Consider the following 18503-nt stretch of genomic DNA (forward strand, 5'->3'; position numbering starts at 1 on the left):
CCCTGTCTTGGAAAATGAAATTTGATGGTTGCACACGTCTTAAATTATTGAGGAGTCAATAAAGTCATTACTTATTTATTCCGGGGGGGGGGGGGGATGCTTCCAACTCCTTGCCTGGACTCAAATCAGTATTGCCAACTTCTCACTGTCTGAATCCAAAGCTGGGAAAGGAGCAGTGATTTGTGTGGAGCGCGCACGTGCGCTCATGTATATGTGTGTCTTTGTGGGCATTGTATTTAGGTGGGTGGGTCAATCAATCCACAGCCAGTTATTAAGCACTTTTAGGCTCTGGGGTTACAAAGACAAAAATGAAAAATTCCTAGCCTTTAATATCCTATAACCTATCAGTGTCTGTGTTTGTGTCTTTGTTTGTTGTGTCTGTGTGTATTATACCTATGTGCATGCCAATGAGTGTTTGTCTCGGGATGTGTTGGGTTTATGGGTCTTTCCTCTATATATCTGTAGTTGTATGCATCTGCGTGTGCTGTTGTATGTCTTGTGTCTTTTCCAGTCTTAGTTCTACGATCCTAGGGCTCCTGAAAGAACTCACTGAGAACGGGGCTGCAGAGGTAGAGAGTGTCCTTTCGTTGTACACCCCAGGGTGCAACGGGGTTTCAAGAATCTACTCCTCTCTCCAGATCAAGTCATGACTACTGTCACTAGTGGTCCCTTCAATCTATAGTTGACACTGCTCTGATCCTAGGGGGTCAGGATTCTTTTTTTTTATCTTATTTTTTATTTTTCTAAAACTCAAATACACAATAAGAAAAGAAAAAGAAACATATTTTAAACTTAAATATTGAAACTTGATGACAAAATAAAGGAAAAAGAAAACATCACGTGCACAGCAGAACACAAAAGATTTAAAATATATAGCAATAAATTTCCACTTCAAGAAAGCCTATGTGATAAATGCTACACATTGTGTTGAGAGCTGTCCATCTTTTCTTTGCTTCCTTGTAAGTTTTCTTTTGTTCTCTTCTGTGCACTTTTTACTTTGTTCTTTTTTTCTCCTTCCCCCACCTCCACCCCCACCAGGTTTCCTTAAAAATTAAAAAAAAAAAATACTTGCTGTTTGAGCATTTGCCTTTATGACCATGAATGAATAGAGAATTCTTCTGGATAGTGTCTCCTATTGATTGAGTTCCATTTCAATGTGGGAACTCCACTTTAGACCTCTTTCAAAATTGATATTAAATCATTAGTAGATACTCTCTGGGAGTAGATAGTCAACTAATTATGAATCAATCTAGCATCTACCCAGTATGACCTATGAGGGAGGTGGAGAAAGAAAGCCTTTCCCTATCCCACCCACCTACAACATAGCCCTCTGATATGAGTGGAGGGGTCACATGCCACAAAGCCTTTCTGAGTTTGGACTCTCTGGAGTTCTCAAACTGCATCAGTCACCTTCAGGACTGACCAATTTTCGGGCTTCCAATCCCAAGCTTCCCTTCAAATTTAATTACACAAATATTTTTTAAGTGGACACAAGCAACATTTAATACTTCATTTAATCTCTTATCTTTGCTTTCTGTGACAATATCAGTTGATCAAAGACCAACTACCCTCCTACATATGTGTCTTCTGTGTTTGGTGTGTGTATGCATTCGTCTTTATGCATGCGTACATTATGTGTACCTGTGTATATTGTGTGTGTGTGTGTGTGTGTGTGTGTGTTGCCTATGCTGACAATGCAGTCATCTTAATGAAGGAAAGACTGATGGGGGGGAAACTAAGAAAAGAGAAAATGTGTGAAAGTGTGGTAGTGAGAGTGGATAATTTCCTAAGAGCACTGAGCTGAAGCCAGGGAGGAAACACTCTGCCCTTAATGCCTGTTCCTCAGAATCACAGAATCTCAGAGCTGGAAGGGTTCTCCATGTCCTCTGGCAGCATTTCATGGGCTTAATATAGCAACATTTAACTAAGCAGAAGCACAAACTCTTTTATTTATTAATTTTGTAAGATCGATGGTGGCCTGGCAGAGAAGATAACGTATGACAGAATCTTGGAGTCAGAAGGAACTTGGCCATCACCAAAGTCAAATACGCCTTTGACAGAAAATCTCACCCACAAGATACTCAACAGGTGGTCATTCAGTTCCCAAAAAGGCATGCGCTCCATCCCCCTTTTCGAGTTCCTCTTTGTGTACTGTCTTCCCCAATAGAATTTAAGATCCCTGGGGGGCAGTGATGGTTTTGTTCGCTTGTATGGGTAACCCCAGCACTTAGCATAGTGACCAAAATGCAGTGAATCTACAACAAATGTTCTTTTCCTTTCTCTCTCATTCTTTCTCCATCTCTCTCATTTTCTCTCCCTGTTTCTCCATCTTCTTTCTTTTGCATTTTCTCTCACTCTCTCCCTATCTCTAATTCTCCATCTTTCTCTCCATCTTTCTCATTCTCTCTCTCCAACTCTCTTCTCTCTCTTTTTCTCTCTCCCTGTCTCTCTCCATCTTTCTCACTCTCTCTGTCTCTGTCTGTGTCTCTCTCTCTCCTTGGCCATCCCAATCCACTTTTGGACAATTCTAATTATTAGGATGCTTTTCTTTGCACTAACCTAAACTGGCTTTTTTCGGGGGGAGGGGGGAATTGCCAATTATTGTTTTGGGTTTTTTGTTTGTTTGTTTTTTACCAACCAGTGGTCTTCTGTGACCGAGCAGAATACAACTAATCCCTCTTCCAAGTGACAACCCTTCAAATGTTTAGAGAGTGATCATGTCCGCTTAATTGTTTTCTACAGGTTTCCTCAATCTTACCAATGTCCTACCTAAAAAAGAAAAAAGGATGACTGGAACCAAATGAAATACTCTAGAAATATAGTCTGAACAGGACAGACTATAGTGTGACTGGTTGCTCTGCTACCTTCTCATGCACCCTGTGGCCACATTATCTATCTTGGCTGCCATATTATAATACTGACACACATTGAGCTGGTAGCCCACTTAGATCCCAGATCTTTTTTAAACTGCTGCTTAGCCACATTTTCCCCATATTATGTTTATGAAATTGATTTTCTGAATCCAAGGGTATGACTGTAAGTTAATACATCTTATATTCCCTCTTATGTGATTCAATTCAATGGGCTAGTTTGTTGAGATTTTTGAAAATTTCATTACTCAATGTGCTAGCTATCCCTTTGAGTTTTATGTATTTTGCAAACCTGATAAGCATTACCATATTTAGTTTTTTCCAAGTCACTAATTAAAGGTGAAAAAACCACACAGGACCAAATGTAGATCCCTAGGGAACTCTATTGGAGACCTCCTTCAAACACCCCTGGAGAATACCACTTTAGATCTTTTTCAAAGCTGACATTAAAACATTAATTGATACTCTTTAGGTCTGGACAATCAACCAACTATGAATCTACCCAACATGTCTCCATCTCGAGAGAAGTGATTATTAAATAACCAATTGTTAATATTGGGGAGATCCAGGATTTTTTTCCCTTTCTCATTTGGAGATTGGGTCAAAGTTTAGTTCTCTAAAGGGCAGGGTGGATGACGAGATGAAATCTTGGAATTGTTACCCCACCCAACTAGAGAACCTTACAAAGAATTTAATATAAGGTGAATTCCAGACCATTGTGTTCCACACAAACTGGCTAGCTTGCCTGAGGCTGGTGGTGATCTGGCTTGAAATGGTCTCTCTTTGTCCATGAGTGACTTAATCAGTGAGGTCCCCCAGCCCCTCATTAGAATAGGTCTACCTCTCATTATAATACTCATTCTCTCATTACTTATTAACCAATCAGAGTCAATTGCCACCCTCAGGAATACTGTTCCAAGGACATATAAGTGTTGAGTGGGTTCCATGAGATGTCTTTGGCATTCAGTTTTTGGCATTCGAGAGTGCCACTGACCTCTTTTATTAAATTATCTGTTGGCATGGCTAATAAAATGATTAATTACCCAGAAACCAAGTCTCTCAAATTTTTTATATATGACAATCTTTTCCACAATACCACCCCAGGATGCTTTACCATGTACTTAGGTAAAATTTACATAAATTATAGTTGCAGTATTCTGGTGATCTACCAGTTTAGTAATCCTGTCAAAAAAGGAAAGAGTTAGTCTAGCTCAAGACTTTCTTTGATATTCCCACTATCACCCCAAAGAGCTAAAAACAATAAAACCCCACTTTTTCCTTGTTATCTTTTGCTCTCCCCACCAGCCCCCAATTCATTCTGAGCTTTAGCATTCCTGAACACTATTGTTACAGGACTATGCCAACTCATTTGTATTCATCCTCCATTACCTGCTCTTGCTTCTATCTTCTACACCAAATTTCCATTTTATCCTGTGTCTAGCTTGTTTGGATATGGTTACTTGCATATTGTCTTCCTGATTAGATTGTGAGCTCTTTGAGGGCAGGGACTGACTTTTACCTTTTTTTTTTTTAATATCCTCAGGGCTTGGCATAGAGCTTAGCAGATAGTAGGTGCTTAATAAATGTTTATTGACTGACCCACCGACTGATCATGCATGTCTTTTAAAAATCTACATTGGTGAGTTCCCTATGCATCCACACTGATCTTTTTGGACAGCTCCTCTTTCCTCCTCATCAGAATTGTATACCTTGATGTCTTTGGGACTCCTTTTCGAAAGATTTCTTTCTCTCCTGGACTGACTTCCCTTGTAGAAGTTTAGGACATGGTATCTTACTTCTGCTTCCTCTGAACCCTCTGATACATGCTTTCACCCAATCAAGGCTGCAGATCAGGCTATCTAGCTTACCTCTGCTTTCTTATCACAGAAGCTAAGATGGATTAGTCAAGGATCCCATCCATTCCAGCAAAGAGTTTTTCCTTACTGGTGAAAATCAGTAAAAATCAGATCCAGAACAGTGGTGACATTTCTGTAGGAGATGAAGGGACCTAAGCACTCCTCCCTGGGAATAGCAAAGCTGTTGCCATAGAGACTTGAGTTATGGATAAAACCATTAGGTTTCTAATGCAGATAGAGCAGATATGTATGGTGCCTTGTATATGCTAGTTGTGTGACTGTGGGCAAGTTATCCAACCTCTCTGAGCCTATTTCCTCAAAAATAGGGAAAACGACATTTTCACTACTTATCTCATAGTCAACAGATATTTGTTAATCACTTTCTATGTACCAGCTGCTATGCTCAGTGTTGGGGATAGAAGGCAAAAACAGTCCCTACCCTCAAGAAGCTTACAATCGAATATGGAAAACAAGTAAATAGCTAGGCACATACAAGATACAGAGGATAAATGGAAGGCAGAGAGGGAAGGTACTAGCAGAAGAGGGACCTGGAAAAGCTTCCTGTAGGAGGAAGAGGTACAGAAGGATTGGAACTGTCTCAAAGGAAGACAAAGAAACTAAATGGCAGATATATTAGAAGTAAACCTTAGAGTACTTACTAAAGAAGTGTGAGTTATTATCATAGTAGGTTCTTGAGAAATTTATTGAATGAATAAGTGAATGAATGAATGAATGAATGATTGAACAAATGGCATTTCAGTTGCTTTCTGCTTGGTAGGAATATGTTCTATTGAGCCATGGACATTCTCTTTTCTGATCTTTCTCATGACCTAAAGGGAACATCTGTGAGACAGGTGGCTGGATCTGCAGGAACAGTTTGTAGCCATGGTATAAGGCAGAGAGGTAATCAGAAGGGGGAGTCAATGGAGATGTGAGTCTCTAGCCAAGGTGCCCACATAAGCAGAAATGAAGTGTGAATGATTCCTAACAGACCACCTGCCTTCAGACAAAAAAAGCACAGTGGGATGGATAGAATAAATGTAATTCATTTCAATAAGTATTTATTAAGCACCTACTATGTGCTAAGCACTATAGATATGAAGACAAAAATGAAATAGTCCTTGCCCCCTGGGGGGGGGCGTAAAGAGAGAGGGAGGATGCACAGAACCTGCATATAGATAAGAAAATAAAATATATAGAAATTAAACAAATAATTTTGTAGATAATGTGGGGAGCATTAAAAATAGGAGGAATCAGAAAAGGACTCTTGTAGAAGATGGTACTTGAAGTGAGCCTTGAGAGGGAAGTTAGGGATGAGGAACAGAAATGAAAGGAGCACATTCTACAAATGTGCAAAGAAAGGAATGAAAGAAGGCAGGAGATGAAATGTCATACATGGAAAACATGAATCAGGCTAATTTGACTGGATAAATAAAGATGGTATGTGAATCTCATACCTTCTTTGCATCTTCAGAGTGATGGAATTGAATTAGAGAATTTCAAGATGGCCTCATTTAGTTATAAAATTCCAAGATTCAACTATTCTTTTCATAGTATCTTTCCCTATAGAACAATTCAAGAACCTTTAAAATATTAGGTAATGAGAAAAGTGATCAAAGGAGATCTTTAATCAATCAGTCAGCAAGCATTTATTAAGCACCTGCTATGTGTTAGGCACTACGTATACAATGACAAAAATGAAAATGTCCCTGCCCTCAAGAAGCTTACATTCTATCAGGGGAACAACATTTACATAAATAGGAGAACACAAAATATATAAAGATAAGATAATTTTGGTGAGGAAGGGAAGGCACTAGCAGCTAGGAGAAATCAGGAAAATTTTCACATTGGTGTTGTTTAGGCAAAATTTTGAAGGAAGCGATGGATTATGTATAAATAGTTCCCCCAAAAAAGAATGACAGACTATTAGCAGCTATATTCGAGATTTCTCCAAGTCACTAATAATAAGAGAAATACACATCAAATAGACTCTGATGTTTCCTCTCCCCATTATCCTCACCCCCCAACATATTGGCAAAGGTGGCAAAAGATGGAGGATTTGGGAAGGCTGACACGCTAATAGGAAGTAGAGTTGTGAACTGGTTCAACCATTCTGAAAAGAAATTTGGAACTCTGCTAAGAAAGTGATTAAAATGACCATTCGCCTCTGACCAAGAGATCCCACTGGTAGGTATATATCCCAAAGAAGTCAAAAAGAGTAACAAAGTTCCCATATCCACTAAAATATTTATAGAAGCACTCTTTATAGTAGCAAAAAAAAAGTAGATACCCAATAAGTGGGTAATAGTTTAAAAAACTGTGAACATAATGTAATATTAATGTGCTGTAATAAATTATGAACATGAAGGACTCAGAAAGCCTAGAAAGACAGAGGAACTGGTACTGAGGGGATTACAGAACCAGAAAGACAATATAAACAGTGACTGAAACAATGTAAATGGAAAGGACAACAACAAACTCTATGAACCAACATTGTACATTTAGAATGAACAAGCTAATCCCCAAAGATGAGAAGAAAAAACTCAACTCTCTACCTGCAGAGGTAGGGGACTATTGGAGCATTTCATTCACCATCAGTCCTGGTTGATGTGTCAGTTAGTTTTGCTGAACTGCTTTTAAAAATTCCTAGTGTAATAGGGTGAACCATACACACCCTTATCTTGGTTGTTGTCCTTTGTTTTCAAGAGGATTAAAATGACATCATCATGTCAGGGTCAAGGCATGGCATGTCCTACTCTGGCTGGTCAGACCAATACAAGCTCCACCACAGGTCAGGCACAAGTAGGGCATATGAACATTTGGAGTGGAGATGGCTCTAAATTTGCACAGCTCACATTTCCTTTGAGCTATGGCAATTCTGCTTTGATTATAGAGCACAGCCTTCTTTGATGCAGGTACGCCACGCTGGGCAGTCCTGTGCTGGTGTCTCCCATGTCTCACAATCGAATCACCCCTATCTACTACTCTGGCTAGAGCACACCTCCTTGGAGCATATGTTCAGCTGAGTTGGGTTCCCTCACCCACTTCTGGTTATGCAGGAAGGAGGCAAAAGCTGTCTCTGTCAGATACTGAGCAAGGGATAACCATAAACTTTAAAGGGAAAGAAAATTCCATTCTTGCTCCCTTCTTTCTCCTCTCCAGAGCATGTAGAATCAGACTTTCTTTCTGAGACTTCCTGTCACCTCCTCCTTCCTCTGGCATCTATGGCAGCTGCCCTCACATAGCACTAAGAACACATGCTAATCTAAGTGAACCTGGGTCAGAATCCTGACTCATTCTTCTGCTTTGTGTTTCTTTCCTTAAACATAGGTGACCAAATAGTGATCATGAGACACACATTTCCAGCCTAAGTGGTAACCTCATGAGTTCAAGAGGTCAAGGGATCCTGGATCCCTTAGTTGACATTAGCTACACTGAAGGAGGTGTATCCAGCAGCTACTACAAGGCTTCTAGGAGGGGGAAATGACCACTGGCAGGAGGATGAGGCCTAACCCTAGTCTGGCTTGCCAGAAGACATGGACTTTGAGGGCTTTGTTCACAGAGAACAGAGCCAAGGTGAAGGAGGAAATACCTGTTCAATAGTCCCATTGAATGTCTTGTGTTTTGATGTTTTAAGTTTCAGCTTCCTCGAAGAGCATTAATAAGAGTGATGGATTTACGGTCCACATTTTAAGTCTTTGTCGAAGTGCATGTATATATCTTTTGTGATCTAAGCGTTTTTGTTTTTGTTTTTTGTGGTGGGAGAAAATAAGTAGCTGTCCTGTATCTGATTTATATTGCACATTGAGAAACTTTCAGTTCCCTTTGTGGAGGACCACAAACATAAGCCTAACTTAAGCTTTAAGTGATTTTCCCCCAAGATTCCAGGTTTGGGGCATAACAAGTTAGAGAATTTGAGAAAAAGTTCTACTCTTTAATTTAGAGGACAAGCTTCCCCACGACTGACTCCAGAACCAGGGGTCCCTTAGTGGATGAGGTGGAGCACTCCAGACCTTCTAGAGTCAGCAGGTCGATTGCTATGTTCTTGGCCCCCAGAAATGCCAAGAGAGTGCTACCTTTGCCATAAGGGATGGTTCTCTGGAAAGGGCCAAGAGGAAGGACACATTTAGAAATGAAAGCAATATAAAAGCAAAAGACAATAACAAATTTTAAATTGAAAGCAAGCAGGAATCTTTACAAGTCCCTCAGAAAAATAAACCATTTGAAAATAATAACTGAAGGGACAGCTAGGTGGCACAGTGGTTAGAACTCCAGCCTTGGAGTCAGGAGGACCTGAGTTCAAATCTGACCTCAGACACTTGACATTTACTAGCTGTGTGACCCTGGGCAAGTCACTTAACCCAGATTGCCTTACGAAAAAGAAAATAATAACTGAAGACATTATTCTTCCATCCTTATTTTGGTGACTCTATGATGTACTCAATGTCAATGTACCATCCAATGATATAAATCACAATCTGTATCATTCTGTATGGCTCATGTTCATGTCTTCCTTTATATATCATCCACATGCATTCCACTCACTTTTTTGGAGGCTAATCTTTAGATTTCTTGACATTGTACGTATTTCAATGAGCACACAACACAGCCTGCCTGTCATTCTTACCACATATTTAACCTTTTTTTGTGGTTCCACATCTCTCTTGTGCCATCCTTGACACCGCCACTCTTTTACAATTCTTGGTTAACAAAGTGTCACAGTTGACTCACACCCACATCGAACTTCTCTTGAGTGACTCCCCAATGACAATCCTGGCAGACTGTGGTATTCCTTGAATTAGTAGTCATTTAGCTAATGTTTCTACAACTCTTTAAAATTCATAAAGTTCTTCCCTAGGTGTCACAGTGAATAGAGTACAGAACCTGGAGTCAGGAAGACCTGAGTTCAAATCTTGCCTCAGATAACGTTTTAGTTGTGTGTCCTGGGCAAATGACTTACCCTCTCTCAGTCTTAATTTCCTGAGGATAGCAATAACACCAACCTCACAGGGTTGTTGGGAGAAGGCAACTGTAAACTATTTTTAAGATTTAATGTGCTAGTTGTTATTATTCCTTACAAAAACCCTAAATTACTTCACCTTGGGCAGCAATGTAATATGAGAGAAGGAGCAGTGGCTAAAGAATAGCCCTTGTCCTACCTACCTTCTAGGGTTTCTGTGAGGAATGATAGCTATATGTTATAAGTGACTCTAGGGTCAGAGCCAGAGGAGAAATAAAAGGATGGGGGGAGGGGCTCAAGCTGAATTGGGTAACCAATGTGGAACGAGAAAGGAAAAGAGCAGAGGTCTGGGTTAGAGAAGGATGGGGAAGAGTGGAAAGAGCAGCCTAGGGGGGTGGTAGGAAGAGAGAAGCAAAGATGGGGAGGGAGAGAGGGAAACATGACAAGACATCTGCTGGGAGGGACCCTGGAAGAAGTGGGGGGGGGAGATGTTAATGCTGCTGTAGGAATGAGGAAGAGCTTTTGAACGTCCTAGGCATTCTTCTGGGTCCATCCCAGCCAGGGGTCTGAAATTGGAGTCAGAAAACACAGACACCAGGACAGGATACAACTTCTAGAAAATAGCTTCTGTTTTAGCTTGGCTGAACAAATCCTGAGAAATTTTCCTAGAATAGACGTTACTTGCCGCTCTTCCTGCTCTTGGGGACAGGAGACACCACCTCATTCTGGTGGAGTGGGGGCACTTTCACCCCTTTCTGTTTCAGCTGCTGATAAAAGTCCAGTCGCTCACTAATGATTCTCTATAAATGAAACACATCCAAAGAGGAAAATGACTTTAACAAACTTCTCAATCAATAATCAATCAATCAAGAAACACCGATTAAGAGCCTACTATGTACCAGGCATGGTGCTAAGTGCTGGCAAAAAGAGGCAAAAAAAAAAAAAAAAAAAAGATAGTTCCTGACCTCAAGGAGCTCACAATCGCTGTCTTTTATACTCCTCCTTTGCACAGGACTCCCTTAAATGATACCAACCAGATGGAACCTAGTTCCTCATCCTCTGAAATGTCCAGAGAACGAATGTGGCTATCTCCCTTGGTGAACCAGTCCAGGATTTCACCCAGAATCTCAGAGTTGGAAGAGATGTCCAAGATCATCTAGTTGGAAGAGCTATCTGATAACATACCATCATGATATGATATCTGGTATCATATGATGATACCATCTAGATTTCCTGGACCAATCTGTGTCTGAGCAGGAATCCTTTCTATGATACCACGTGGCTGGGGAAACCTTTTTGTTTTGGGGAAGCAAGGCAAGGCCCAGAATGGCAAGGCCCCAGTTGGGGTACAATCATAGTAGGAAAGAGGCAGAGTTGAGGGAGAAAGCCTTCCATTGGGTAACTTCCCATTTTAACTCTTCATTCTTGCTAACTAGTTGGCATTCTTGCTAACTCAATTGTTTCTATGTTACTGAAGGATTATAAGCACTGTCAGTATCCTCTAAAATTTGGTGCCCTGGTACAAAGTCATGGTCATTCCATCCTAGTTACACCTCTGTTTCCAGGTCCTTCCCATGATCCTTCAACTTTGAGAAGTCCTAAAGTCAAAACCAAATCTATTGCACAGCAATACAAGTCTGCTTTCCCTTGTGCTGTCCCTGAGGATTGCAAACAAGGGATTAATTCCCAGTCAAGAAGATCATTTACCTTCCATCTAGCCATCACTACCCACAGCTCTTTTCCTCCAGGTTATATAATCTAAATCCATATATATTCTATATATATACATATTGGGATGATGGTAGAGAGTGAACTTGATGAACAAGATTTCTCATTTTTATTTGATGCCCTAGAGGTATTTACCATCTAGTGTAGTCTGCTCTGCTAAATTTGGCATCTCTCTAGAACAGGTCATGTCCCTCAAAGAGATGGCTTTGGAGCTGAAAATACCCTTAGGCTCAATTGTCTTCAAACTGGTCTAGCCTGTTCTGTGAGAGGAAACCTGGGTTGTAACTAAGGTGTGGCAGTCAGAGCTTTCCCCAGAGCACTGAATTTAAGTGGTGTTGACAACAAGCTTAGTTAACAAGAATGAGTTAAAATAGGAAGCTACCACTGAATGAGCTTCTCTCCTAGGTTGTTTTCTCCCCCTTCCTCCCCTCCCTTCCCTATTACAAGCCAGTGGTAAGCTAGAGTCTATTTCCCATCCACTCCATCTCACTCCCTCAACTGAAGTTATACTTTTCACCATTTGGCCCAAGAGCAAAAACTTCTTAGTTACAATAGGAGGAGAAGTTATACCTATAAGCAAGAAAGCAAGTGGAAAAATCAGGGACATACCTGCAAGGCTTCTATGATGTCAGTGTCTGTAATTTCTGAAGACGGAGGGTTGATTTCTGCCATACTGAATGCAGCCTGCATGATTTTACTTCTTAGCCTTTCCAGCTGTGGACAAAAAGGGCACCAGAATCAGAGGGTTAAAGGTTACAGTAGAATGTTTGTGAATGGAGAAAGATGTATGTACTACATTTTACACCACAAAGCAATCCTGTGCCTAAAAGAGCCTTTCGGGAAAGTGTTCCCCCCAGGGCAGCAACTTCAGAAAGAGGTCTCCTTGAATGAAAATCACAAGTTCAAGGATCCCTTTGTCCTCCCTAATGAGCAACGCTGACTGATGGTTTCAACTCCTGATCGCCTTTTGAAATCAAAGTCAATTTGAAAAGAATCAATTTCTGGCTAAAGTATTGATGAAAATAAGCCAACCCAAGAGTAAGAGGAATAGTTTCATAGGAGACAAGGGCTGGCCTTGGAATTAGGGAGATAGGTGTTCAAAATCCTGCTTCCTGATACATAATGGCTGTGTGATCCTAGCCACGTTACTCGACCTCTGTTTCCCAGGTATGACTCAAAGACTTTAAATGTAGCTGGAATCCTGACCTGCGTTGGTGACGGGACTTTCTCCATCAGGAATTCTCTACATTGACAAAATCACAGGTTTGGAAACAAAATGGATTTTTAAAAATGCCTTTTTAATTATGAAGAGGAATAAATATGGAAAGATACAAAGGAAAAAGGGCCAAATTGGAGGGATTACCTGCACCTATGATGTTGCAAAAATAATAATTAAAAAAAAACATTAAAAATGTCAAGAAAACTTGATAAATAACAGATGGGGAAAGAGGAGAGGCACAAAAGTGATTATTGCCATTATGTTGCTGAACTTTATCTCTTCTATTTTCTTTTCCTTCTTTTTAAAAATGCAAATGCCAATGACTCTGATTTTATGGTTTGTTTCCACGAGCTGTTGATTTGTTTGCTTGTATTTGTGGAAGGTCCCCAGTGTCTTGGGTGGACATCTTGTGCAAACTTATGGGAAGTCAAGGATGACTATGGAGAGATGGATGGGCAAGCATGAACGAGCTGCGATCTGCTCTGGTGGAGGGCATCTCCGCGGGAATGAGATCACAGGACCATTGGAACATTGTTTGAATGACTACATTTACAATAAAATAGATTATTTTATTTTATGTGTATCTGCATACATGCAGATTCACAAGACCATAGAATCTCAGGGTTGGAAGAGACCTCAGAGGCCATACAGCCCAACCTGTTCACCCTCTACATTAAAACCTGGAAAAGGGTCATCTAGTCTAGAGGCACAATGAAGTTCAAATGTGACCTCAGAGACTTAACTAGCTGGGCAAGTCGCTTAATCCCAGCCTGCCTCAGTATCCCCAACTGTAAAATGAAGACAATAATAGCACCTACTTCCCAGGCATTGTTGTGAGGATCAAATAAGATAATATTAAATAAAGTGATAATTAAATGAAGTAAAATAAATTGCTTAACAGAGAGCCTGACAATAGTAGGCACTTAAAAATACTTGTTTCCTTCTTTTATTCAGAGACCTCTTGGGACAGTGAGCTAGCCAACTCTCAAGACAGCCCTTTCCACTTTGAGATGGCTGTAAGTATTGCGAAGTTTTTCCTGATATCGAGCCTCAATTTGTCGTTAGGACTTGGGACCCATTGTTCCTGCTTCTTCTCTGTGGGGTCAAATAGAACAAATCTAATCCTTTTTCCATTTGAAATACTTGAAGAAAGCTGTGACATCTCCCCTAGGTCTTCTCCTCCCCTGACCAACCTTCCCTCCATCCTTGGACCAAGCCTCATTAGGAATGATTTTAAGTTCCCTTTCCATCCTGATTGTCTTTCTCTGGAAGGCCTGCATATCATACATATATGACTTAGTATTTTGGACAGCCTGCCAGAGACAACAAGTCCAAGTATCCATGGATCTTGAGAATTCATTTTGGTTGACTATAGGTATGAATTGCATGCATCTTTCTAATCCATAAAAGGTATAATGATTAAGGATGCTGCTGGAACCAGCCAGAGGAAGCAATTTGGGCATGGGGGTCACATTGAATTGGTCATGCTGCTAACTTCTTCAGATGATACATCTGTAAGAGGGTCTCCCATCATGTCCAAGTCAGGGATCCCCTCCCCCATTCCATGCCCTTCTTCCTACAGCCATTGCCCATCCAATTCAATTCACAAGCATTTTTATGCACCTACTACACACAAGAACCTTGGGGATAAAAAGACAAAAATAAACTGGTCCCTGACCTCAGGGAGCTTACATTCCTTCAGGGAAAAACAACACACACACACACACACACACATATACGCACACACACAAAATGACTATAATGTAATTTGCGTAAGAGACAATATGTGTATATTGATACATACATAAATTCAAGATAATTGGAGGGGCATCAGTAGCTGGGGGTGGGGTGGGGATCAGGAAAGTCTTCATTTAGGAAGTGATGCCTGACCTAAGCTTTGAAGGAAACTAGCGATTTTAAGTGGTAAAGATGAAAATAGAGTGAATTCTGGGCAGAGGGGAGAGAGAGGGCAAAGACACAGGGGTAAAAAGTGAAGTCTATGAGGAGCAACCAGGAGGATGGGGGTTTGGGTGGACTGTTATGTACCATGAAAGGAGAACTGTGTGATAGAAAGGCAAGGGTCAGGCTCCAAAGGGTTTTAAATGCCAAACAAAGGAGTTTGCACTTGACTCTGGAGGTCGTAGGGAGCCATGAGAGTTTATTGATTAAGGGAGTGACGTGTTCAGACCCATGTTTCAGGAAAAACACTTTAGATGTGTTGGAGAATGACTTAAAGCAGGCAGACCAGTTGGAAGCTGATTTCAGTCATCCTGATTGCGCATATTAGGAGAATAAGAATACAGAGTTGAGGACAATTCTGAGATTGCAAATGTGAGTGACTAAAAGGATAGTATTAGGACTCCAGACAGAAATAGAGATATTTTGAAGAGGGGTAGGTTTGGAGAAGAAAGATAATGAGTTCTGCTTTTGACATGTCAAGTTTGAAATACTTACAGAACAATTACTTTGAAATGCCCCATAGACAGATGATGATCTGGGACCAGAGCTCAGGAGAGAAAGAGTAGGGCTGGATATATGAGAATCATCTTCATCGAGATGACAAACTCATAAGAGTTTATGAGGTTGACAAGAGAAAGAGAAGAGAAATGGCTTCAGGAAAGAGATTTGTGGCACCCTCACAGTTAGTGGGCATGAGATGGATGACAAATAAGCAAAAGAGGCTGAGAGGGAACCATCAGACATATAGGAGGAGAACCAGGAAAGAGGAGTGTCCCGAAAACTCTCTTGGAGAAGAGGGTAGCCAACTGTACCAAATGATGAGAATTGAGAAAGGGCTGTTAGATTTGGCAATTAAGAGATAGACCACCGGGAACTTTGCAGAGAGATGCTTCAGGTGAGTGATGAGGTCCAAAAGATTTTGTAAAGGTTTGGGAAATGAGTGAGAAGAGAGGAATCAGAGGCCAGGAGAGTAGGTAACTCTTTCTAGGAGTTTAGCTGTGAAAGGGAAATGAGCTATAGGATGACAGTTTGAAGAAATGAGAGAGTCAGGTGGGGGTGTTTTTTTTAATTTTTAGGCAATTGGGGTTAAGTGACTTGCCCAGGGTCACATAGCTAGTAAGCGTCAAGTGTTTGGTCTGAGGCCGGATTTGAACTCAGGTCCTCCTGACTTCAGGGCCAGTGCTTTATCCACTGCACCACCTAGCTGCCCTTGGTGAGGGTTTTTTAAGGCTCGAGAGGATGTCAGCATGCTTGCAGCAAATAGGGAAGGAACTGATAGGAGAGAGTTGAACATTAGAGAAGTGGAGGATTATGGGGCTGATCTTCTGGAGAAGATGGGAGGGTGTGGGATGAAGGGTACATGGGACAAGGAGACGGTCTTAGAGGAGAAGGATCATTAGAGACTAGGGTAGAGGGAGAAATAAGAGAATGGTGTCAAAGAGTTTTGAGATGTAAAGAAGGAGAAAAGGAGGAATACATGGAATGACTTCTATTTTCTCCAGAAAATATGAGGTAGCGTCTTCAGCAGTACTGAGAAGAGGGAGAAAGGACCATGTGGGAGCTTCAAATAGAGAAACAGAACATCTACTGTGGGAAGGGCATAGAGAATCAATTAGGGAAATGTAAGAGCATTGCTTCGCTGCAATGAGGACCAGCTGAAATCAAATGACATAAATTTGTAATGGAACTGGGCGACCCATTACATGACCTCCTCTAGCTTTGTTCAGAAGCTTGCCAATAGGAAGAGAGGAAACAGACTATGAGAGTACTTTTACACCTTACTCCTTCCAGTCACACCACTCCTTCTCCTAAGGCACTCTATCTTCTGACTGGGCATTTTCAGGGGTTGTGTCCCTGCCTGGAATTCTCTCCCAGCTCATCTCCATCCCACAGCCTCCCTGGCTTCCTCAAGACACAGCTAAAATCCCACCTTCTCCAAGAAGTCTTTCCCAACCCCTCTTCGTGTCAATGTTGATTATCTCCAGTTTCTCCTGTATATATTTGGTCTGTATATATAGATGTTTATCTGTTGTCTCTCCCATTCGGCTATGAGCTCCTTGAGAGTGGGGACCGTCTTTTGTCTTTCTTTGCATCTCCCAGCATGTAGCTCACGGCCTGGCACATAGTAGGTGCTTAATAAATGCTTCTTGATTGACTGGCTCACTGATTCTCATAGTCATCTGACTTTGCTTGCAAGCTAGTGCTCAAGGAGCTCCAGGGATCCCAGACCCCGCCCCGCCCCATCTCCCTATGTGTAAGGGAGGTCCTGGGCAGGAGCAAATAGCTTTTACCCTGGCTTGGCAAATCTCCAGGAGCACTCGGTACTCCTGCTCAGAGAGCTTCATTTCCTCATAGCGGTTCTGGAGGTCCTCCTGGATCTGCTCCTGCCGTCGCATGTGGTTTTGATCTACATTCACCTGGGCCTCCAGGTGATTGATCTTGCTGTCATACTCCGAGATGACCTCTTCCTTCTTCCTTAGTTCAAACTCCAGCTCAGCTACATGCTAGGGGAAGAACTAAGAGATAAATGGAGGACAGACCAAACCCCTAGTCTAAAGACAAGCTTGGGGGGGGGTGAGGTCAAGTCTAAGTAGCTTAAAACAGATCAAATTCAATGTCTCCCACATTGCTGGCCAGTCCCTACTAGCATTCGTATGTTTTGGCTACCAGTCAAATCCTGCTACAGTGAATTCCGAGACTGTCTATATTCTCCTTTTTTTTTCTTTTAAATTGTGCTAGGTTTTTGTGATAACGAATCACCTGGTGGATAGAGTGCTGGTTTTGGGATCTAGGAAACTTGGATTCAAATTTCACCTCTGATACTTATAAGCCGTATGATCTTGGGCAAATCTCTCTGTGCCTCAATTTCCTCATCTCTAAAATGAGGATAACGAAACCTGGCTACATCCCAGGACTTTTGTGAGGGCTGAATGAGAGAATGTATATAAAGCACTTTATAAACTATAAAGTGCTATAGAAATGTTAGCCATAATTACTTAAAACAAGTGCACCAGCGATTGGTGCTTGGGAATTCTTTTGTCATAGAGAGATTTTTAGCCTTCAATTGTGTTGGTTGTAACAGGATTTAGCCTATGGCAAGAATGACAATGATATTTTCAATCTAACAATACTCAGACCTGTCTGAGGTTAAGATTGTCTTTCTCAATGATGCCCATCATTTCTTCATGTTTTCTTTCTTCTCGGAGGCTGGCAAACTAAAAGACAAAGGAAGGAGGATGTTCAGTGTGGCAGCTGCTTCCCTGGGGTCCTAAGACCCAGGAGCAGGTCTGGTACGGTGCTGAACCCAATGGGAACTCAGTAGACATGTGCTTATTGGGTAATAGAATGAGTAGGAAGCAGCTTCCTGGGCCCTAAGACTGAGGGTCATGCTGGTCCGAAGGGGGCTACAACCTTGTCCGACATGGCTTGAAGCTGAGCTTTCCTTTCTTGGAGTTCCTTTTGCAGGGTTTCTTTTTCCAGTGTAGTTTTTTGCAGTTGGGATTCCTGGAAATCCACTTGTCTTTGTAATGACAAAATAGTTCCTGAAAGAGTAAAAGTAAAAGAGAAGGAGAAGAAAGAGTAGCCAGAAGAAAAAAAAATAAAGAGGAATAAGAAGAGAACAAGGCAAAGAAAATAAAGGAGAGGTTGAGGATGAAAAGGAAAAAGGGAGAAGAGAGGAAGGAAAGATGAAGAGGAAAACAGGAAGAGGAAGAGGAGGAAGAGAGAGTGGGAGAAGGAAGAAAAGGAGAAGGGAGAGGGAGAAAATGAAGAGAGAGAAGGGGACAGAAAGAAGAGGAAGAAAAAAGAGGACAAGAAGAAAGAAAAGGACAAAAAAAGAGGCAGAAGACAGTTGAGAGGGAAAGGAAAGAGAGAGAGAAGAAAGAGTAACTAACAAGAGGGAGGGAATGAGG

General features: G+C 41.3%; 1 protein-coding gene across 1 annotated transcript in view; it reads right to left on the reverse strand.

The window, feature by feature from the left end:
- Positions 1–10363: 10363 nt before the first annotated feature.
- LOC114029467 (coiled-coil domain-containing protein 27-like) overlaps positions 10364–18503 on the reverse strand; it is a 44199-nt gene continuing 36059 nt past the window's right edge. Inside the window, exons 9-13 of the mRNA XM_027843913.1 lie at positions 18004–18134; positions 17730–17807; positions 16884–17096; positions 12024–12128; positions 10364–10486 (exon numbers count right to left, since the gene is read on the reverse strand). Coding sequence (XP_027699714.1) covers positions 10364–10486; positions 12024–12128; positions 16884–17096; positions 17730–17807; positions 18004–18134 — 650 coding nt within the window. The remainder of the gene's footprint in view (positions 10487–12023; positions 12129–16883; positions 17097–17729; positions 17808–18003; positions 18135–18503) is intronic.

Source organism: Vombatus ursinus, unplaced genomic scaffold (assembly GCF_900497805.2).
Source record: "Vombatus ursinus unplaced genomic scaffold, bare-nosed wombat genome assembly UNPS02014932.1, whole genome shotgun sequence".
Lineage (NCBI taxonomy): Eukaryota > Metazoa > Chordata > Mammalia > Diprotodontia > Vombatidae > Vombatus > Vombatus ursinus.